The following is a 24898-nucleotide window of genomic DNA, read 5'->3' on the forward strand; positions in this document are numbered from 1 at the left end:
GATGGCTCGTCAATAGCATTAGCCAGCATTGCAGGCCTCACTGGTGTAGAACCAAATCAATAAGGCCCAGTAAAAAGTCTTATACGTGTATGCGGTCCATCCCAGCCAAGGCTCATGTTACCACAGATGAGTTTTTATAAGAATTCAGGAGTGACCATCTTTTTTATTCCCTTTAATCCCACATTTCCCCAGCAAAGCACTAACATTTTTAAGTGGTTCTGCTTACAGTCATCCAGTCTTTCTCAGTATAATTATGTATTGCAACCTTCAAAAAGTTGAAAGACATGTCTCTGTTCATTGTTACATTAAACATGAAAATTCAGATTTAGCAACTCTGGGATAAAGCAGTGAAATATAAAATCTTTTCTGCTCTTTGCCCCTAAATTCTGGTAACCTTCTGGTATTTCCCTCTAATTATAGTGTTCAAATACAATCAACTAGTCCTCAATGAAAATTGATTTCTGCTTTCAGTGCAGTGATTGGACGGTATATGGCTATATTTGTGTGGGAGTGTGTGTGAGGACATTTTTTTGTAGATAGATTTCAATGTTATAAGAAGCAAAAATCTGAAATCACATTTAACAATTTGATATGTAGTTTTCCTACAGAATTATTTGTCTGTCTTTATTACCTGCATAGACTCACTAATCTGAATTTAGTGAGCCTTGAGAGAGTATAGCAGAGTGGTGCAACACTGTCTGGTTGATATTACTGTGCTCACTGCTTCATATGTCCTTCACTGACTGATATCTACTATTGATATGACTTATAGATTAAAACAAGTTTTTCAGAAGGTAAAGTGTTGCTTAAAAACTTACTAACGATGTTTGTGTGTACGACCTTTAGTACCTTTAGCTCCTGCTGGTAGATGTCTCCGCCTCGCCATCCCACTTTTTATAAAGTGCCTCTTTAAGGAGCTCATTGCTGCTAATCTGGCAGCTCCTTCTCTTCCTTTCTGCAGTTTCTTTGTTCCACAGTTCCATACCTTCAAAGCTCTAACTTGCATTAGAAATCACATAGACAATGAAAGACTGAAACATTATATCATATTATATTTTTGGTTTTAGAGATGTTCCTGATTTGAAAATAGTTTACTTATCAGACGGTGGTAGCCCTTTTTAACCAGCAGAGAGTGTTATGCCAAAACACTATCAATCTTTTGATGCTAAGTCTGAAATGGATAGTGAGTCTGTTGTCTTTAGCTAGCTAACAACATTACACTAGCTAATAACGGTCTGTAGCTTTGCTAGCTAAGAGAATGCCAGCAGCTGATTTTGCACCCCGACAGTGCTTCTGCCTGTGCAGGTTTCTCATAAAGACGATTTACTAATAACAAAATAGATAATCAATTTGACTACATATATACAGTGTATGTGTAATTATAGTGTAGTATACAGTGTTATAGGGTGGCGTGCTTTGACGGTGTCCAAGTAGTTAAAACTATTACAGCTTGATTTTTCTTCAGCCCCCTGTTCTACAACATTTGCATGTTCTCTCCACAGTGGAACTGGTTCTTTCTGACAGCGTTGGCTTCCTTCCACAGTGAAAAGACATGCTGTTGAACTGCAGACTGTGCGTGCTACATATAGACATTTGCAGCCGAAACGCTTTGCAGGCACTATTGACTTTCATTTGATATTTTTTAAGATAACCTCTGTTAGATGTAGCCATGTCTCAGTCGCTTGAGTTTCACTGCTGCTTGTGGCCGGAAAAGAGAGCCGTGTCCTATTTATTTGTCCTATATACTGAACTTGCCCGTAAATGTGAAGGTGAATGTGAGGTAGTGATTTGTCTTTTTTCTCTGTAGGGTACTGGTCTACACAGGTTTACATTGCTTGAATAACCAATCTGATATTTTATTGTAAGTCAACCAGTTGCGTTGAACACCTATTTCTGAAACATAACATTTAAGCTTAGCCTATCATTGACAGACGTGGACTCTTCAATGGACTGCCTCCAAGGTCAGACAGACAGATGGACTGATGGACATCTTTGCCCGGTCAACCTCCCCCCGCCCCCACACCCGGTAGCATCCTTTCCAGTTCAGACACAACAGAGCTCGCCCTGGCTCTCTCTCTCTCTCTCTCTCTCTCTCTCTCTCTCTCTCTCTCTCTCTCTCTCTCTGTCTGTCTGTCTGTCTGTCTGTTCGTCTGTATGTATTCTGCCACAGCAATGAGCTCTGCTTCTTAAAGGTCAGCCGAGGGCCAGCGTGTTTGTCAGGCCAATCGATGACCTGCTGCCATCAGACACACGCTCAGTTATGTAGCGGGGAGGTCAGCCTTGTGGCGGACAGCGCCCACCTCCTCCCTGGTGGGAGGTCAAAGGAAGTCTGTGTGTGTGTTTTTAAGATGGGTGGCTGAGGATATCTGTGAAAAGTGGAGGGGAGTATCTTTTACTAACCCTGCATATAATCAATACCATCCAGCTTTTTTCTGAAGTGTTTGTGTATGTGTGTGTGTGTGTGTGTGTGTGTGTGTGTGTGTGTGTGTGTGTGTGTGTGTGTGTGTGTGTGTGTGTGTGTGTGTGCAGTTATCAACAGTGACAGGGGATCAAGGAACTGGCGGGTGACAAAGAGGAATGGTGTCTAATTCAAGGTCATAAAGGCCTGTTTCACTCCTTTACTTTCACAGAGGGGAGGGAGGAGGCATTATGTGCCCGTTTGTTACCAGAGCAAACATGACATCCATGCTGGAGCTCATATCAATTTGTAATTTGACCCCCAGTCACAGCAAATGATGTCAGCACAGGTCGCTTTTCCAAAATGACCCTGCATTTGTCCGTTGTCGTCGTCAATTTCTGTCTTCAGTGTCACTTTGTTGTTCTATTGTTAAGCTGTTTTTTTCTCTTTGACTGATGCTAATATTCATAGATCCTAATATTTTTTTCTCTTTGACTGATGCTAATATTCATAGATCTTAATATTTTTTTTATTTGATGTGGAGTCGTACATGAAAATATTGATGGTTTTCTAGTGCTCAGAGCTTTCATACAGGGATGGAAAAAGCTTTTTTCATTACTTGTTTTCTGCAAATTCTGTGCTTTTTCTTCTTCTTATTATTATTATTATACAAAAAAATTAAGCCAATTTTAAGTACATTTAGAATATATTTTCCCAAAACATAGTTCCTTCACAAGGGCATTTAATTTAATTTGAGCATATAATCAGACACAGCTGCTGTATGTCCTTTGTTTCCCTCCTTCAGTGACCATCTTACTAATTTGCTAGGACCAGCAGCACCTTCTCCTCATGCCAGTACGTCTTTTAATAACTCTATTAATCTTATCGTCCACTAATTGGTCAAGATAGCCTTTTCCCTAGTGATTTTTATCATAGAGCAATTAAGAGCCCAGTAAAAACCTGCTGAAAGCACAGGGTCTTGTTAAAATGGCTTGATTGACACATTTTCGGGGATCTGCAATTTCCTTCTACATTATTGTATAGAGAATGGTGTCTTTTCAAGCTACTTTACTTTCAGAACAGAACAGAATTTGAATAAAATTGCTATGACAAAATGCCAGTGACTGATAAATCTTTAATATAAAAATTGTACAAGAATTCTGATACAAATTACAAGAGGTATTTGGACAAAATATGAATAAAATTCCATTTACATCCCAAAACCCTTATGCATTTTATGCAAAAACGATAGACAGTTATGATACAAAAACAAATACAAGAAAGGCAAAAGGAACAAAGAAAAGAAAGAAACAAGAGTCTTTTAGAAAGAGGACCATTTCTTCCTCCTGTCTGCAAATGGGAAACACCTGTTTAGGTAACATACAGTATTCATGAGGCTTTCAAATCACCATTTTGACACCAAAGTGATGCAAGCTCCTCTGCTCTGTTCGTTCTTTGCAGTGCGACGATGTAGCCATGCAACCCTGTCGAGTGCCAGTGCCATAACATGGGCTTTTAAAGACATAAATGCATTGGATACACAAAAACAGTGTGGAGAAAAAAAAATCTAAATTCACCAGGTCTTCAAGCTTATTTACACTTTAAGACTATAAAATATAATTGGCACAATGGAAAACATTATATGAATTAATTCTCGACATTTCACAGGTTCCAGTTCAAATTAATGAGGGTAGTTCTTTCCGTATTTTAAGAATATAACTTGAGACTGAAGCATCTATACAAAAATGTGTGTATTTTTCTTCCATCTGCCTATTTCTTACGATGTCCTATCAAACACTTTAATCCCACTTTGTCACATGACTAATATCTGGACAGTATGCATGCAGTGCCACCTCTCATCCTCTCCGCTTACACCTATTGTGCTCATTCTGTGACGTGAACAAAACGGACAGTGATTAACAGGTCAGCCGCTTTAGCGGTTTGCCATCCACTTCTCCCTCTGTGTGCTATGTAGAATTATAGAATAACTGATGCCTGACACTCCTCTAATCAAATATTAACGATTCACTTCAGTGGTCTGGGCCAATCGGGCGCTCTAAGTGACGTGTTCCCACGGATCCACAGCCCGGTCACTAGGTAGCAGGATGCACCTGGGTCCATGTGGTTGGAGAAGTAAGAAAGACAAAGATTGGATTGGGAGCTCTCTCAGAGGAGAAGGGGGAAATTGGTGGTCATTTCTCAGAGGAGAGAAGAGTGTAGGGGAGAAGGGTGGAAATGTGAGGGCTGGCTCGATCGCTCTCCAGCAGGCAATCTAGAAGAAGCTGGCGAAGACTCCTGGGGAGTCCTGGCCCTGCTGCTCTCTTGCTCTCTCCTCTCCCTGTGTTCCTCTCTTTCTCCCCTGTCTTGTTAAGTGACTGCCGCAAGGCTCCAGCCAGACCACTTTTAAAGCCCAATCCCTTTCCACCATCTCTCCCTTCTCTCTCTCTCTCTCTCTCTCTCTCTCTCTCTCTCTCTCTCTCTCTCTCTCGCCGTCTGTCTGGCTATGCTGGACTTTGCATGTTTTCTCAGCTCTGTTTCAAGCCTCTGAGCTGGCATGACCAGCATCATGCAGGACTCAGAAGGAGCCCGTAGGAGGTGGGAGAATTGTGTTGTAAGAAAATCTCTTCTATGATACTCAGTTTTCTTCCTGGCACACGCATGTAAACAGATAGAGGTCATGCCCTGCAGCTGCTGCTTGAGAAATGGACAGCAAGGAACAGGGCATGAAGAGTGTGGTGGAGTCTTAAAAAAAAAAAAAAAAAGTCTGAAACTGAAACTGAGAGAATGTGTTTTCTCAGATAGCTTTCCTAATTCTATTAAGTTCAAATCAATGTGTGAGCTTGCTGGCCTTTTTAATATATTTTCTTCTTTAAACAGTGTCCTCTTTAGGTTAGATGTCATAGAAGTATTAGAAAATGAAAACAAATGTTAATGAAATACTACTACTTATAGGAGCTTTGAGCTTTCCATGCCTGACTCAGTGCTAGCTATCACCATCCTCCATAACAGAATATTAGCTTTCTATGTAGTGGCAGCAGCTATAATGTTAATGCTAGATGGAGAGTTTTGTTTCCTGTGGTGAAAATACACTCTAAATTTGTCCTCCATCACTGGTGGTTAACAAGTCATGTAGTTCTTGTCATCTTTTTGGCCTGTAAGTAGGAAGCACATATGAGTGTGCGCCACTGTCCTCTGTGTGTGTGTGTGTGTGTGTGTGTGTGTGTGTGTATGGTTGTGTGTTAGAGAGACAGCTGTCAGCAGGGTTCCTGCAGTAGCACTTTTTTATTTCTGCCAGAGCGAGTGCCAGGGGGATTGAATGAGTGAATGAGGCAGCAAGCGCCTCAGTGAAACCCACTCCTGGGAGAAGGCAGGGGTTCCTGTACTCAATTTTCCCTTCACTTGGGATAAACAGGCAATTACCCATCCCTTTTTCCTATGCCATGGCCGTCCGGTGAACTTAAGCATACACTATTAGTGTGTGTCCCTGTAGGACTTGCGCTGTGGGGTGTGGAGGTGGTAAGTGAGTGGCGGGTTGAAGAAATGGGTAAGGCGGTTGTTAAATGACTGCGCTCTGACAGACAAAGAGAAAAACAGAATGAGAGAAAAGAGTTGAATTGAATTATCAGCGACCCTGAATAAGAATAAGCACACACAGAAAATGAATAGATTAATTGAATTCAACTAAATTGAATGGGTCAAATTGAATTGTTCGGAGCACACAATCTCTGTCCTTTCTTTTCTCTTTCTGTCAGTGTCATAGTCTTGTCAGCAACCTTGGAGTCTGGCAGTGTAACAAAGTGACAAGTGAGTTATTAGACAGAAGAAGCTGGAATGGCAGGGACGCCTCCAGGTAACGGAGAAGCAGCACATTTTTAATGATCGCTGCTGTCATCCTTTCCTCCCTAGTCAGCCTTCCACCTCCGCAACCTTTCCATCAGCCTCAGCTCTCTGTCTCGCTCTCTTTATCTCTGAGAAGAGAAGACTGAAAACTGCATGTGTCATATAGGTGGAGTCTTTAAAAAAAGACATATTTCACTAGAATAGGTCATGTCTATATTGCAAAATGGCTTAAGTATGAAACAAATGGAACTCAACACTGTTATAGATGTAAGGTGTTGTGAATACTGTACAGCACACCACATAACACATATTTTTCCCTCTGTGTAGCACCAGTCAAGTAAGAGAAGATCTCCTTGTATTGTAACACATGGCATTGCTAATACATTGATAAACAAGTCAAACTGAGGAACAATCTCTATTTTTTGTCTTTTTACAAAAAATATTCTTATACTGGACAAAAAACATCTCCATGAAGATATATCACCCACCAATAAATACCCCTTCCCTTGGCTACTTTGCCCAGTTACTGGAAATATTTGTACCGTAAGACAGTCATGGACATGTTAAAAATGGCTGCAAACAACAGCCAGGAAAATGGCAACATTTTTCATAGAGTACATCTGTAGCTGACACTCAGCAATGGAAACCGATATCGAAAATATCACAGCAAAAGATTTAAGACTCAAGTGCATCATATTAATCCAATGGGGCATGGTTTAAGTACATACTGCCACACTAAAGGAGCTCTTAAGCAAACAATTTTGTTTTGGTCACAGTTGAATGACTATTTCCATCTTTTTTCTCTCTTTTTTTCAAATCTATTGGGACAGTTATATTTCATTAAGATGCCTTTTGTAAGAACAACCATGAGTTCTTGATAACTTTGTTTGACAATGTCACAATAATGTCATGCTTTACACAGATGACCCCACTGAACCTCTGAAGTAATTATCGTGATCAGACCTGGTAACCATACACAAATTAAACAAACAAAGAAAGAGGAGAGACTTTATCAATATTTAACTCCTTTGTGTTTGTGAAACAGCAGTTGATATTCAGTCAAACTTGGATTCGTTGTGAGGCAAGACACTTTGGAGACACTTTCTGAATACGTTGTTTAGCGATGGGGAAGAGCTCAGGTTTTGTTCAGGGTGGTGAGACGTTTTCTGCTGTGAAACTGTTTGAAACTGAGCACGTGCAAAAATAAACTGGCACAAGTACAGTATGTTGAAGGTATTATCATTTACCTTGGCACTGTAGCCATCAATGACCCCAAGCAACATTTAAACTCACCATTGCAAAAGTCCTCATAATAATATTACACATCCCCTTGTATAGATGCAAAGTGCAAAAAACTGAACTGGTATACTAAAGCTCATAAACATAACAGACAAAAAAACAAAACAAAAAAACAATAGAAATACAGAGAATGATATCAGTGTAGGAGCCTAAAAAAAGCATGCCGGCAACCTCTGAATATCTAACAAGTAGATAAAACAAGTCACATGATATTCTTTTTTTCCCTAGGACTTAGTTTAAAACGTGTCTTTGAAGCTAACATAAATGAGTCAAGCTAGTAAGATGCTACCTCTTTCTTGCCTATAGCTGGAAGTATTGTACTGGACTGTAACATAAAACCATAACGAGAGAGAAAAAAGAAGCAAACAACCATCAACACAACTCTTTTACACCAAAAGCCTCTTGGAACATTATTTACAAATGAAGCTGTCATGCTTTTGTAGGGGGTTCATTTAAAAGCTATCATTACACAAATACAACAAGAAGATTTTCTTTTTTTTTTTCTCAATACTATCATTTCTGCAGGCAAAGTCACAAATAAGAGTTTGAATAGATTCTTTGGAGACGGACAAAAACAAAGCGGGGAGAAGTCTCAAAGGAAAGATGGAGGGGCTTATGCAAAAAAATTGTTATAAAGCAAACTCCATGCGCAAGAGCGTCATCCTGTTCTTCCAAAGAAGGAAAAGTCAAAGGTCACAATAATAAACTGTATTTAGAGTCGATGAATTTTATAGAGGGTTATAGAAATGTCTTGCAATGACTTACAGAGGACGGGGAGGAGGCATACAGGCATTTAGCTTGTACTTGATGGCCCTCGGCCGGGAATAAAAGCTAATTTGATGAGGAATAAGGATGAGGAATGAAGGGAGGAGTGGGCCGACTGACAGCAGGGTCGAATAGCAAGTCATTATTTAGTCTATTATTGTAGAGAAGGGCATGTTTTTATGGAGGTTGGGGTTCTGAGAGTGTCGATTACGGCTGCGCACAGAGCTGAACACCATGTTGCAACCGGGGATTTTGCACTTGTGCATCTCGCGCAGGTGCACAGTCTTGTAGTGCACACGCAGGGTTCCTTTGTTGCTGTACATTTTATGGCAGATGTTGCAGAGGATCCCACTGTTGCCACCATTACTGCCCCCGGTGGGCGAAAAGAGGAATGGTGAAGAGGAAGGTTCCAAACCCTCACCAGGTCCTTCTCCTCTTAGTTCTCCAGTTTCATCCCGATGCCTTCTTTCAGCCCGCCCCTCGGCATGCTGGGAGCAGTCCTCCCCCTCACTGTTGCCCTCCTCCTCATCCTCTTCTCCCTCCTCCTCCAGATCATCCAATAGGATGCCTTCATCGCTGCCCTCGTCTGACTCATGTGAGGAGTGGACACTGCTGCTGGATTGTACACTGGATGTGGTGCTCAGATCCAACACCATGTAATCGTCTGGCTGGGCCCGGGAGAAGCCGTTGGTGTGGTGGTTTTTAAGGTTATGGTTGAGAGGGTGGTGGGGATACTCACTGCTCATGGGGGAATGGGCATTGTGGTTCATGCCAGTGGGCCGGAGGCTGGCGCCTCCGATGCCCATCCCAACATATCGGTCCAAGCCCATGTTGTGCCCGGCGTAGATCTTTGCCAGTAGCTCGGCTCGCAGGTCCTTGGGCAGTGGCGGGAGTTGGGGGTCCAGGACAATGTCGTCCAGCTCTTTGGTCAGCAGTTTGCGGTGCAGGTTGATGTTGGAGCTGTGCCTGTGGGGAGACAGTCATAGTTGTAAATCAGAAGGCTGCCAGTGTATGAGTAATGTAAATTTCCTCTCAAATACAAAATAGCCACAGTGTTAAAATACAAAAATGTATTTTACATATTGTCAACTTATCTTACTTTTGTGAAATGGCACCAGGCTACAACCATTCAATACCTAAGAACCACTACATATGTAATTATTGTTACTATCAGTCGAGACACATAGACAGTCACATAGAAACAGAAATTCATCCTGTAGCTCTCCTCAGAAAATCTCTAAGATTGCACAGAGAGAGAGAGAGAGAGCATCCTGCTAGTGTTTACCGCTGTCAGCATGTCTGCACTGCACAGCCCTCAAATCCAATAGACTCTGACTCAATTAAATACTCCACCATATTTAATGGGAGTTTATCAATTGATTCGAGCTGTGGTAATGTGATAATCGAGGGCGAACTGGATAGCATATTAGCACTAGGCACTGACAGCATTCGTTCCCTATTGAAGGTGGCTTAATCGAGCACCTCAATGAACAAGTCTTTATGTAGCCCTGGATTTAATTTAGATGGGGATTTTTTTCCCAAACACAAGGCTAACTGTATTGCACAGTGTGCTACAGCTGATGAATAAAACTAAGTAACAAGTGCCATGCTTAAGCCAAGATACCATTAGTGAGGATTTCAGTTAGCACACAAAGCCATGCTACAGGATGCAAAGTGAAATGGGCTTAAACAATCTAACTCAATGCTTTTTCACACTTCACAGTTGTCAAGTCAGACTAAAAAAAGGGGTCCCACTGCACACATGTCACAATAAAACTGCATAACACAGAAAGGAAACTTAAGCAACTAATGACCGGTGTCCGAGATGACATATACAAGGCCCATTCCTCTCATATCAGGTCAGCACTTACATCAAATACGAAAAAAAGAATATGCAAACACTCTGTGCCTTTAATGTGAGGGGTTTCCATGCAGGGAGGGCATGTGTGTGAAACAAAACAAAAAAGAAGAAAAGAAAACGGTCATCCTTAGAAGGACGGGTAAAAATGGAGTCACAATGGATAGTAGAGCTTACCAGCAGTGGCAGGGTTGATGCAGTCAAAAAGGGTCCCTTTCCTTTAATTATTTACTTCCCTATCCGACATTGTCCTGCAAGAGGTAGAAATACATTCATTTGAGGGACCCTTTTCTGTAAACCAGGCAACCAGGAGCCTGACCACTCAAGCATCGTCAGCATTGAGGAGAGAGAGAGCGTGGCAAATCAATTGGCTGTGGCTGTCACTGCATGTTTGCACTTGTTTTTTGTGTGTGTGTGTGTGTGTGTGTGTGTGTGTGTGTGTGTGTTTGTGTATGTGTAAAAAATGGAAAATATACTACTTCCATAAAGCAGGACTTCGATCAAAAAGACTATATAAATCCTTTCTTCTTTTTTATCCTTTGATAGTACAGTTGCACCCATATGGTTTTAGCTTATGGCTAAAACATGGGTGTCATGACTCAATGTCTGTGGTGCTGTACAGTATCCCTGTCTAGTCAAACGCATGGTTGAACGCTTGGCTGTGAGGGGTCAGAGTATTTTAAAACAGTCTCAAATATGCCATGATCAGTATATGAAGAAAGGGGCACAATTTCTGTGGGACTACCAAACAGCTTTGACAGGAAGAGGGGCCACATATTTGCTCAGTTAAACCTGAAGCTCAGGATGCTGTTGATGATGCTCAGGTAGGCAGGTCCTTTGCAACATGTCTCCATCTCTATAAGAACACCTTCTCACTGCTAATAAGCTCTAAGTTAACCATGGCTATCTCAGTTTCAGATATTAAAGTCAAACATGCTAAATATCATGCAGTAAGTAGTCTGCGCTATAGCTACAGTAGCCATTTTAAATACTCAGAAATGCACACCACATGTTAGAATATTAAAACAATATCCAAATAAAAAGGATTCACATTTACTTCAGTCTGCTAATCTATTGTACAGATATATGGAAATAAATAAAAAATGGAAGGAAAAAGTCAATTTATGATATATCATTTGTAACCATTTCAAAATGATTTAATCTCAAGAGCTACAGAGGAGAAAAGAGCCCAGTTTATGATCATTTGCCTTAACATTATTTAACTTCTGTGTTTGCAATGCCTCCTTGCCCTAACTAATCAAAATAAGTCAGCTGAATCATCCACACACAGTGGGCATAATGCACTTATCCCTTCATTTATCAGATTTAGACTTCCTGCCCCATTTCCCTCTCCCCTTCACCTCCATCACTCCACTTCAGTACGCTCTATCTTTCCTCCCCCAAACCCAACTCCTTAGGCAGCCCCCCGCTCCATCTCTACCTCCCTGTTTGACAGTAATGTGGCAAGCAAACCAATTTGACACTCTCATCTCTGCCCAAAAGATGGGGGAGGCCTCCAGAGAGCCCATTTTTGACTGTGCAAAGGAGGTAGAGTGAGTGTGTGTCTGTCCCAACCCGGCGTTAATCATCTTTAGGTTCATCTGATGGCCCTTGCCCTTGTTTTTGTGTCAGTGTGTGTGTGTTTGTGAATATGTGTGTATGTTGTCTAAATGACTCATAATGTGTAAATGAGATGGAAGGCTGAGTGGTGTTAAACTGACACGACTGGTTCTTTGTCATTTGGTGTGTGGTATGAGGTTTTAGGTGTAAGTGGGAGGACAAGAGTTTTAGTAACATTTATCACTCTCTGTCACTGCTAAGGTATATCTGCTTTGCATTGTTTCAGTCTGCTCAACAGCACAGACCACAAACAACGAGAAGCCTCAAATAAATTACTGCATAGGCATTAAAAATGCATTAAACATCACACGGAAAACTTTTCCATGTACTAGAATTAAATTGATAACAGCGTACTTGCATGGGCGTCTATATGTTATTAATTAAAGAATAAAAAAAAAATCCTCTTATTCTCTTCAAAATACATCACAAGATGATAAATTAAAGTGACTTGATATTTTTTCCGTATTTTAATCACTGCTAACATATTCTCTCTATGAGCAGCGTGCCCTTTGTTTATAAGAGACAAACAGAGAGCTAATTGTGAAGCAGCGGAGCTGGGCCCACATGCCGTGAGGGGACCGAGGGAACGGGAGGGAGACAGAGAGAGAAGGAGAGGGGAGGAAAGAGACTCTCCAACATAATTAACCTTCACTCTCCGTTTGCAGTGGCCCATGCAGGGACCACGGGCTGTGCGCTGCTGCACCATGGGAATGTGGAAGAGGGAGGACAGCTACTTGCTGTAGCGACATAGGAGCAAGTTAAAATCTTGGATTGGCGGTTAAAAAAGAGAAGCAGTATGACTAGTCTCGTCAACGGTTTAAAAATTATGATTAACGAAGCCAATAATTGTGATGATTAGTGGTACGCGTCTTTCCAGCAGTTAATCATGCAGCTTCTTCAACACTTCTGCCGACGCTGCTTGCTCCCCACAATAAATATGCAATCATTTACCTCCGTGCAGCAGGCGGCCAAGAGGCTGGGAGAAAACACCCCACCGTAAAACCACACATACACACACACTTATGTTGGGCTCTGTTTTACGCTAAAAAACACACATTACATGCTTGCTTGAGGGCACATTAAATTATCCTTTCCTGCATTATTGCGTGTGTGTATATACAGTATGCGTGTACTAATGTTTGTGTATGTGTGTTTAATCCTACCGTCTTTTAAATAGGGCAGGGATCCAAAGTGAACAAACACTAGTGGTACTTTTTTTTCCGTGGCAGCACATTTACAATGTGTCCTACTCTGACAATGTCATTGGCTCTTGGTTGTTTTTCTTGGTAGATCAAATGACCTCTCCTATTTTTTCCTTCTTCTCTTTGATACGGGAGCTTTTGATGCTGGTGTCTGATGGTGTGTTTACGTGCCTTTGGATTTTCACTCGGTCAATGGACTAATCAGATATGCGGAGGTACTTGGACTTTCCTGTTGCTGGATGTCAACAGCTGTGTTGGGGAGGTTTTGACATCAGGAAGCCAGGCAGGGCTGCATATTATAATACAGCTTTAGCATATATTATTCAGCTGCAAAAACAATAACAAATAACCACTGGTTTACCTTCCTCTTATTCAAATTCAGTGTGCCTATTATTCTAATGGATCTTTTTTATTTTCTTTATGACAATTACTTTGTGTTACGTATTAAGTGTTCCTTTCCTTTATACAACCACCAGGCAGAGCTGATAATTAATCATTTTTGCCAAGACAAAAAATCGAATTATGGGAAAGAATGAAGTTTGTCTTATCTAATTTACAAGTAATAAACATTCTAAACATTATTTTGTGCAAATATCTCTCTTCATGCAGTTTAATCTTATCAGAGCATTATGCTCTTATGAAAACAACTAAATTATATTACAATTTATTGCCACCATTACACTCAAACATACATTATGTCATTAGAGGATTGTCCAAGGACAGATTCAGAGAGCCCCAGGGTTCTTCAAGCTATGTACAATGTACAGTAATGCCCTTCTTTCTGTTGTTTTGTTCCTTGTTTGAACCAGCGGCTAATTAATATGTCCCATATGTTATCAGGAATTTATCCCCTACAGAAATAGTATGTGAACAATAGTGTGCCTAGGTCTCACCCACCCAGAGCAATACTGTATAGCCCCTGGCTCAAAGATGCTTTATGTTCACAGCAGTAATTGTTCCTTCTTCCTATAAAGTTATCTCTCTCACTTATGTTCTGCCACTTTATGTGTTTGAATGGTATTTACATACTGGTGTTTCATCATGGAGTCTCACACACACACACACACACACACACACACACACACACACACACACACACACACACACACACACACACACACACACACACACACACACACACACACATACACACACATCCAGGCTGACACAGGAAGAGAGTAAGCATAGAAAAAGTTCATGTTGAGGTGTTGCCTTTTCTTTGTGCATTATGGTCTGATCTTTGAACGCTCTGTGCCTGTCTAAAGCACTCCACTCACCCCTGGCTTTGATACCAAACGCCTGGCTGCATATTTGTGAAAATGCACCCTGTTCAGTTGACAAAACTCTTAGTTTTAACTCCTATCTACCATTGGAATCTTTTCTCATGTTAAATTCCCCTATAAATGTACTGTGGAGATCTCATCTTGCTATTTAAAAGTTCAGATAAGGCAGTTATAGTTTATATCCAACAACTCTTTTATAGCATTAGGAAACTAATTGAGAGATAGAAGAGCAAATTGTTTTCTCTGCTATCCATTTGTACATATGTGTGTTTGCATCTGTGCATTACACAGCAAGTCGGTCGTGCCTTAGGCATCCTCTATTCCTAAAGCCTTGTCAAAAGAGGGGTGCTCATCGTTGGCAGAACACCACACTGAGGCAATGCATGCTATGATAACTGCACAGCTGTATCAGGTGAGCAGCAGGGTTTCACCTTCACTTCAACACTACGTTGTCTCCTGTTCTTCTCCCCTTGTTCCCCTCCCACATCAATTCTAATAGAGTCCCAGAATCACCTGCTCTATGTACATGCTGGTAATGAACAAACAGTGGTAGGAACAGATGCCACAGAAATTCCCCTTAAAGCACAGAATGAGTAAGGCTATTATGTAGAGAAGCTGAGTTTTATTGAAAAGATAGTGTAAGCATGAGAGTTATTTGTTACACTTGAAGTGCTGTGTATTTTAGAGAGAATTTACAATTTGTTTCAAGGGCCATTTTACACAATGTCCCTGCTCGTTGTTTACATGACTGGCAAGGGAATGTGATTTTCAATGTCGCCAAACCTAAAATATGAATTTATACACAGCTGTTATTTTGATATTTATTTAATTCCTCTATTAACTGTAATTGTAAGGGATATTATTACTGGCTATGTAAAGGACTGGGAATTTTTCCCATTAAGCATGTCTGGATGCTGGCCAAACCTAACATTTAAAAGTGCTCCCCTGATGCAAAAAAGAATAAGTTTGTAATCTTTTAGAGTCTGTGCTTGCCCAAGGCACTTGTCATGTTATGTACCTACAGCATGTGTTATGGCATCAACCTGCTGCCACTGCTGCTACAGCATATATATATTCTGTGGAGTGAGTGTGTGGGACTGATATGTGCTAACAAGCCCAGGTGAGTACGGGTAGCCTCACCTCCTAATGCGCTAATAAATGCAGTGGTTTGACAAACCGCTGTCTATGTTAATATATGCGCCTTCACCTTCCTGTCACTAGGTGAGGCAGGGAGGGCAGGTAAACAACACACTGCAGCTGCAGGGTTGATGGATATGGACTGGTGCTTGTTTGAATGTGTGTGTATGTGTTTCTGATCCTGACACCCTAGTCTTCTGAATTCTGACTTGACAAGGAGCAGATGCCCCTGAATCAATTTTTTGTGTTGAATTAGCTAACAGATGTTAAGTGATAGCCTATCCAGGTAAATGTCATACAGTAATGAAATACTGCAGGCTAAATCTTATTTTTTTATGAAATGAAAAGGCAAGGTCTCTCACAAAAATATCTATTGAACTATGTTTTAAAATGGCTTAAAAAAAAACACTATATCCTTAAAAAAAATCTAGCATATTCTGTGGATTTACTGTATGTAGTGCCTTAACTTAAATTATAATAGATTATAAATATTGAATTAAGCATTTCTATTGAACCTACCTGTGACTGTCACAATTACATTAAAATAAAATGGTTACATTACCAAGTTCTAGCACTGACCTGTCTCGGCTCCGCCGGGAAGGGAAGGCAGCGTTGCAGCCAGCCACTGTGCACACATGCATCTCTTTGAGATGCACATTCCTGTAGTGCAGTTTCATGCTATAGGAACTCTTGAAGCTCTTCTTACACACATAGCAGATCTTGGGGTCAGGACTTGAGCATGGGTCTCCCTCTGGTGATTGAGAAGAAGGGAATTTGGGTGGGCTGGCACCGTAGCCCATCGAAGAGATGAAGCTCTCATGCAGAGCAGCCATGCTTGCAGCAGCAGCAGCCGCTGCCATGCCTCCATTATAGAGGCCATACTGGCCCATGCAGAACATGTCGTAAGTAGGATCGTTGAGTTCTTCCTTGATCCTGATAGGGGGCTGATGAGGGGAGGGTGAGGAATGACCCTTGCCTTCCATTTCCTTTCTCAACTGGGCTTCGTCACAACCCTCATCATCCTGTTCCTTGTCCAGACACCTTCCACCCCTGCTTTGCTTTTGCTGTTCCTCCACATCCATCAGCTCATCACGGTAGAACATCTTGGAATCAGAGGTTTCAGATTCGTTCTCAAAGTCTCTTTCATGATCCTGGTCCTCAGAGGTGAAGCTGCCCATACAACGTAGCTCGCCAGAGCCTTGCAAATCATTCCCACCCCTGCTGTCACTGCCAGTCCCTTCCCTGCATTCATCTTCACTCTGTCTCATCATGCCTCTCAGAGCTAGGCCAGGGCTCATCTCATCCTGGGATGGGGATTGCTGCCCACTACCACCACTGTGGTTCCCAGTACCACTGCCACTGTTGTTGTTGCTGTTACAGTTACCATTCATTTTGACATTGTTGTGAAGAAGGGATGAGTGATGGTGGTGATTATGGTGGATGTCATCGTCATCATCATCTTTGTCCTCGTATTCATCAGCCACATCAATCACTTCCTTCTCAATCTTCACTGGCATGCTTGATTTACGAGGCTTCTTTTTGGGTGTCGGGTCACTGCTGCCAGTGGTGAGGTCGTGATTGGCACTAGTTGTGTGTAAGCGGTGGGACATGGGGACTATCTCTGACATATGAACATTATTATGTGAAGCCACTGCTGCAGCAGCCAGGAGATGTTGTTGTTGGTCCATCAGGGTGGTACTATTGGTGGTTGTGGGCAGGATGGGGCTGGTGGGCAGTGACACTGGAGGACTGACAAGGTCCGCAGGAGACAGTAGTGTGCGGTAGAAAGGGGGCACTGGCTGGACAGGCTGCACTGACTTCAGCGATGGGAACACCAGTGGGCTTTGCAGGGGTGACTGAAGCATAGGGTCTACCGGTGGAGTAGTGAAGCCCAGTGGTGGCCTTCCAGGGCTGGTGAGTGTGAAGCCACCATTCTTGGTGCTTGAGATGACAGGTGTACCAGTGGTTGAACGGATGAGGTCCTTGTCACGGTTATTGCGCAGCATGGGCATGTGCAACCGTGGATTTGGGTTGGCACTGTGGCGGTTGCGACTGCGTAGTGAGCTGAAGACCATATTGCAGCCCTCAATGGTGCAACGGTGTTTGATCTTCAAGTGTACAGCATTATAATGTATCTTAAGTGTGCCCTTGTCATAAAAGGTTTTGCCACAAGAATTGCAGCAAACACGACCCTTGCGTGAGGTGGATCCCATGCGGCGCATACGATGCATCTTGGAGGAAAAGGAAGCATGGCTGATGCTTTTAGACTGCTCGTCCTTTACAAGGTGGTGGTGGACCTGGTGGTCGCTCAACCTGTTGGATTGCTGAGGTTGATTTTGGGAGTGCTGTTGGCCTTGCTGCTGCTGTTGGAGCGATGTTTGCTGTTGCTGCTGTTGTTGAGCCTGCTGGGTGGAAGGGGTTGGTGAGATGGGTGATGCCCTGTTGTTGGGCTCTGTCTTGGGTTCAATGTTGTTCATGGCTCCCAGAGCTCCACGGCTCGGGCTCTGGCCTGTGCGGAAGGGTGACAGGGACACTTCTGACTCACTGGTGTCCACCTGTTCACCTTGGTTTGGCAGGCTGGGCTCCCGGAGCCGGAGAGCAGACTGCTCCATAGGCATGCCATTGGGGGGCAAGCCAAGCATAGGGGCAGAGACTGGGTTGATGTATTGGAAGGGCAGGAGGAAGGCTAAGCTGTTGGGGATATTCTCAAAATGGTGAATGCTGGATGGACTACTGTTTTCCAGATGTGTCAGGAGCCCTGGGCTGCGGGATCTGTTGTTGCTTTCAATGAATGTCCTAATCCCAGAGTCGGTTTTGGAGGAGGGAACTGTAACTGCCTGACCTTCCTTCTCCTGAATAGCCATCAGCTCCACAATGGACTTGGTCTCACCAAAGCGCAGGAACTGCTGCAGGGTGATGATCTCCTCTTCCCGGGACATGATGGTCCAGCGGTCCAGCACCTTGCCTGCAGCATCCTAGATACCCCAGAGACAATAGAGAAGACAAAAATACAAACCATTATTGATTGTGCATAATCACTGTAGTCAAAGGAGGAGATGGAGCAGGGGTTAGTTTGTAAGGGCGAGCTTTCCTGCTCATAAATTTCAGAGACTCCTGGAACGCAAAGTACCTAGAGCTTTGTCAAAAATCTTTTATTTTTTCTAGAAATCACAAAGTGATGACAGTAGGCACGAGTTTAATTAAATCACAAGCAAAACAATTCAAAAGGACTGAGGTTGCTTGATTAGCAGGTCTCTGCGACTTTCACCATTGTAGGGATGTTAATCTGCGAGACTGACAAAAACAGCTTTGTAAAAGATGTGAACTCTTGCTGGGACTCCCTCTGTACACAAACTGTACCAAGGGATATTTACAAAATTGTGTGAGCAAGAGAAGAAATGGCAGAAATAATAGCATAATTAATGCAAGCCACTAATCGCACCTTGGTTGGCAGACATTGTTCTCATCTCTAAGGCAGTGAAATGCTTGAGGGAGGATGGGACTGCTACACTATGTACCAGGGAATGGCTTTTGGACATTTAAAGAGAAACACTCTCTTGCATGTTCCTTTAATTTGGCAGGCTGAATATTTATCATGCTTGTATGCTAGTGAGGTCTAAATAATGCATGACCTGTGTAACCTTACATTTTATTCATATTAATATGTTTATAAGCTTTAAAGGAAGCACAATCTTAAATATTAATGAAATACTTCGTAATAAACATCCATGTTGTTTGGGACACTGTCATTTTCAGTTGACAAGTGTCTACCTGAAAAGGGGCAGAAATGTAAAATAACAAACAGTAATAATAGGTAATTTATAATAACCCTTGACATTTCCAGTTCCTGTATTTTTGGAGACTTGGGAATGGTGAGAAGCAAGTTTCCATCCTAAGAGAACAGAACTATTCAGATGGGACTCGGGTGTTTATTAGAGCACTTGGCTGGTGTCTTTTAGAGATGTATTATTATTAATAAAAACTCCTCACAAATGTGCACGTTGTCAAACATCAAGAGATGGCAAGGGATTCTGGGAAAATTATCTTGGCAAATCCTGAGAATTTAGTTTGCTGTTGAGCTACTAACTTTGAATCAATTAATGTTTGAGCTAGGGCTGGGCAATATATCGATATTACATCGATATCGTGATATGAGACTAGATATCGTCTTAGATTTTGGATATCGTAATATCGTGATATTCAATTCAATTTAAATTTATTTATAAAAGGGACAATGTGCAATTAAAACATAAATGTGACCATTTGATGCATTGCACCAGAGTTAGCCTTTGGCTAATTTACATCTGCAGTCCCTTGAAAAACACAAATACAACATTTTAAAAGTTGAAACATCACTTAATGAGTAAAAAAAACATTATATAACAATATTTTACATTTCATATCACTCACACACACACACACACACACACACACACACACACACACACACACACACACACACACACCGTCAGCCCCGTTCGAGAGACAAGTAAGACCAACAGTTGTAAGGAATGATTAACTAACAGTGTGCGTGCATTGCTGAGTAATTTTTAGGTGATTTTTTAGATTAGCTTTAAGGCTACTAAACAAACCACAGCTTTTTACATTGTCCGGGATAGTATACCATTGGTTAAGGGCTTTGAAAGAGAAAGCTGACTGCCCAAAGGCTGAAGAGCGAAAGGGTACAGTGCAGTTATGTATGGAAGCTATTCTAGTAGACCTTACAGAACCAGCGGCACAGTAAGTGACAAATTTGCACAAACAGGTAGGAGACAAGCCATTTAGGATTTTGTACACAAATTTGAAAACACTCTAAAATTTTCAAAAGTAAGTAGATTGTGTTTGTATTGTATCCCACAATGGTGATACCTTAATGGCTTTTTGTCGAATACTTTCAAAGCCTAAAACATATGATATAAGTGTTGTCATTTACTGGTTTTAAAGGTTGCATTACAGTAAAGTGATGTACTTTTCTGAACTTACCAGACTGTTCTAGCTGTTCTATTATTTGCCTTTTCCCCACTTACATGTAGACATTATGTCCACATTACTGATGATTATTTATCTAAAATATAAGTGTGAAGATACTTTGTTAAAGTACCAATTGTCAACCCTAGAATATCGCAGCAATATCAATATTGAGGTATTTGGTCAAGAATATCGTGATATCTGATTTTCTCCATATCGCCCAGCCCTAGTTTGAGCCAGTGCTTTTGTCCTCTTGTATGAATCCACATCTCTTCCTGCTTTATGGCACTGATGACAGAACTCTTAACAAAATTATCCTCTTACAGTAACTGCTGCTGGTATACAAGATAGTATGATAATGGTGATTGCGAAAACAAGATAGAAATAGAGAAGAAAGCGAGACAGAGAGGCATAGTGTAAATACTTGACACATGTTCCTGGGGGACTAGGCGCAAGTGACATCAAGGGAATAATGCAAGCGATGACAATTAGTCACAGTGAAATGGTAACATTTCATATGTGCTCCTAGCTGCTGGCATCTATAAAAGATAAATGGCAAGTGGTGAGTAAAAAGCTGTAAAAACCAACATCACAAAGCACAAAGGGCCTGTAAGGAGAAAACAGAAGATAAATGTTTAAAGAGAGGCAGCAAAAGAGAGATAGTATGGGAGAGACACAGAGGAAGAAGAGCAGAGAAAATAAAAGTGTGAGTGGTTTCATATCATGCCCTCAGATATACTGGAGGAATAGATTCTTCTGAGACGAAACATCAATAGTCACTGGGGTATTTGTTGTTAAATATACATTAAAAACATTTTACACTTTCATTCTGTGTGCGCTCTGGAGTTTTTGCCTGGAGGTATGACTTTAAATTCTAGCCTGGGCACTATTATTTCATACTGCATGGCCATCTGGGCATTAGTACTTCCATTTGATTTAATTGAAAAAAAAAATGAAAGCAGATTAGAGAGTGAATCTTTAAATAGTTCGACAACCAGAACATTTCTTAAGAAATTGTAGTCCTAAGAAGTGGAGCAGTCTATTAATATTCTAATTAAATTACAACAAATAATCTAAATGTAATTGTTTACCTTAATTATTAGTGTCTCTGTTTAATAGTAAATAAGAATAAAGAGTATTTGCATTTTTGGGATCATTTGTAGGCCACATTTAATTCAATTTAAGCCAGTTTAAGACATCTTAATAACAATTTCCTAACGGCCCCACTTTGTTTGCTGGTCTAATTGAGATTGAAATAACATTCATGAAAACCACAAGCTACCAAAAAGGGGGTCATTTTAATGGTAGTTCCATTAATAAATAAAGAGTCGAGTGATGAACAAGATCACTCGACCAAAGTTCCTCTCCAAACCCACAGGCCGTCTCAATCACTGACATTTATTTCATCCTCTACTAGTCCTACCCTGTGCCTCCACTTCCCCACTCATGAAATCAAACAAAAGCCAAAACACAGTGACACAGGCCAAACTGCAACGCATTAGTGTTAGGAATGGCCAACCAGCTGTCAGAACAGGTCAGCAGTTCTGCTATCTACTGGACCCTGTCTAATAGGAGCCTATCCAAGCACTCTTCCATCATTGGTCAATTGAGTTTTGGAGGCCAGTCAACAAGCGTTGGGGCTGTAGTCAGGCTTGGAACACAGAATCAACACAAATTAAAAAATTATCTTAAAAAGGATGTGAGGGACAAACTTGATTAAGGTTCCATCCATGTGGAAACAACTACTAGTTTTTATGGCAAGAAGCCATTCAATACATTGCTGTTTCTTAAAATCCACTGCCCAACCTCATTTATAACAACTATATTTTGAAATATATGTCACTTTATAGTTGCAAAGTCAAATTCCAGACAAAAAATGTTTAATGCAGATAAACAATGAAAGATGAGAAAGCAACATGTATGTATTGTTTTAGAATGAATATCTAAAGTATGTGTTGACACACCTTTGCAGACAAACTCCCTGTAGTCCTTACTACAGTAAGTCTCACAACTCCACTCCCCTGCATTAGCCTTGTGATGCTGTGAGAGAAACAAATATGCCATTAGAAGCACTTTTACAAGTAGGCACTCATCTTCCAATTAGCTTAATGTGGCCCTCTTTCCCCTATATTTTCCAGGCGTGCCCCACCTCTCCTTGTACACCCCCTCCAGTAAAATCTCATTAATCCACCCCTCCCCCATCTCCCCCAGTGCTATGACATATTAGTCTGTCATTATGCATACCAGAGTCCTTTAAACAATACAACTAAACCTCTGTTTGCCAGGTTAATGACTATTAGCCAATAATTACAGCAGAGAGACGATGGAGTACCCACTTTATCTGGTGGACAGCCTGCTGCTGTTAGTTTATTTTATCTTCCTGCGTCTATGTCTTTCAGAATTAATCCAGCAACGGCTGTATTTATTCATCTCTCTGCTGTTGCGAGGCATTCTTAATTCATGGCTGTCTCTAATACTGTGGTGCTGGATGTTGTGTGGTGGGTGTGTAGTAGGGTATCTACCTTGCAAATTGCTGACAATGAGGATGAGCAAATGATGGCCTTGTCATGGGCCAGGGCACCACTGTCAGTTAAAACAAATCAGGCAATTATGCAATTAGTAGGTTATGTGCTGAGCTCTATTAAGAGACGGGGTGTGCAGCGTTGTTAGGTTGCACGGTGTGCATTAGGGATTAACAGCTTAACATGTATATGCTTTTCACTAATCATCACCTATCATACTCAATGACTGAGTGTTATTTGGAAAGCAGTGGAGAGACATGCCATGCGAGGCAAAAAAAGGGAAAATATTAGCTATAAATATGTAAATCTTATTGACCTGTGCCTGTATACAGTAGATCAAATAGAAAGACATCTCTCACCCTCATAGAGCTTGTCATATAACGTCTCTGATATTTAAATTTTCATGTTAACATATGTACAATCTGTGTAGGATATTGCTCCACTGGTTCCATATTAACATAAGGGAAACTCGAGCGTAAGACAGTATCACTTGCAATAGGATGGATCAGTTCTCACAATGGCAAAGTGAACCATGGGAACCAGATTGATTCCCCAATCACCTTTCAGTGAATGTGATCTCCACCAAGCCTCGGGGGAATCCCCATTGATCCACAGTCCTGCTTTCAGATCCAGTTCCTTAAAAAAACTACCCTATCCTTGTGTTCGCCACTTCAAGGGAGGTTAAGCAGAAGTTCCTTGTGCTCTGAGAAGGTCTTGAACCTCGCTGCTTCCTTTTCCATATTCTGTTTCTCTCCCCACCCCATCTCGGGCTGTATGAATAATGCAGAGGATCTAGTGGCGAGGGGTGCCATGGGGGATGGGTTCATGCAAAGCCCACTGCCTGGAGCCATCACATCAGAGGGCAACAGCTCCCAAGACACAAGCTGCTACCCCATTGGCTCCCCAGTGGCAGGTCATAGGTCATGTGTGAACAACCAGCTCTACTTCTTCCCCTGTGATGGACCATAGGGAAATCAGTAGCTATGTCCAGATGTGGGTGGAGGACATTTGTAAGAATCATAGAGGTTGAAATTTCCACTCTGTGATCATAGTAAAGTCCTCCTTTATACTCTGCACATCAACATAATTTGTTACTTTTGGATGCGATCTCGTATATCCAGCTTAGAGGTTTGATGTTTTCTAAACTGCAGACATTACATAGAGGCTTATATATTTATTATCGCATGAAATCTAATGTACATGGACTGCTGAAATACAAGAAGACACTAATATATAATAAACAAGGCAACAATAAAAACATGTCATCTTATCATCAAATACAGATAGAGCAGTATCCCTTTGGACCAATCAGTCACAATCATGTCATCTTGTGATTCCTTATTACAGGGACAGGCATCACTTAGCGAACTCTACCTTGGACCTGGATACTCTTGTGCAAAGAATAGCATACTGTTGTTTTGTATGTCATCAGACAGACAGCCTTGATGCCTCCCTGAATGTGGTCTGGTTTTAATAAGTGACAATTTTCTGTCACACTTTGGTGGGAAATGCGATACATCAGATGATCAAAATTGTGTTGCAGTGTACCGTATTTTACGACCACTTATTTCCATCCTTTGTGAACAAGCTACAATAAATGTCTAATACAATATTTGTAATCTTTAGTTGTTGATACATTCATTTCAACATTGATGAAGGAAAGTCCATCCCACTCAAATACAGCCGACATGGAAATACAGGTGATTCAGTAAAGCCCAGACAGGACCCTCTGCACCAGCTCATATTCCTGGTTAAAACTGGAAACAGTTCTAATCAGTTTGATTCCTATATTATCATTCAGCCATGCAAAGGGCTTTGTCTTGGTCAATACTGTAGTATGCCCATCATTACCCGAAAGAAGAGCTTCCTGGGCTCTGGTGTGAGTAAATTTGAAGAGGCTACACGTTTTATTTTACCGGGCCAGACACACTGATCAACCAACAGGCCACCATATACCCTGCTTTCCCCTCTCAACCTGATTTAACTCATGACTTTAGTTAAAATTT

General features: G+C 41.4%; 1 protein-coding gene across 2 annotated transcripts in view; it reads right to left on the bottom strand.

Annotated features, from left to right (window-relative positions):
- Nucleotides 1–3516: 3516 nt before the first annotated feature.
- The window catches only part of bnc2 (basonuclin zinc finger protein 2), a 168334-nt gene continuing 146952 nt past the window's right edge, over nucleotides 3517–24898 (bottom strand). For both annotated transcript variants that reach the window (XM_078261934.1, XM_078261944.1), the window contains exons 5-6: nucleotides 15982–18377; nucleotides 3517–9268 (exon numbers count right to left, since the gene is read on the bottom strand). In XM_078261934.1, coding sequence (XP_078118060.1) covers nucleotides 8449–9268; nucleotides 15982–18377 — 3216 coding nt within the window. In that variant the 3' untranslated portion in view covers nucleotides 3517–8448. The remainder of the gene's footprint in view (nucleotides 9269–15981; nucleotides 18378–24898) is intronic.

The sequence above is a fragment of the Sander vitreus genome, chromosome 2, assembly GCF_031162955.1.
Source record: "Sander vitreus isolate 19-12246 chromosome 2, sanVit1, whole genome shotgun sequence".
Lineage (NCBI taxonomy): Eukaryota > Metazoa > Chordata > Actinopteri > Perciformes > Percidae > Sander > Sander vitreus.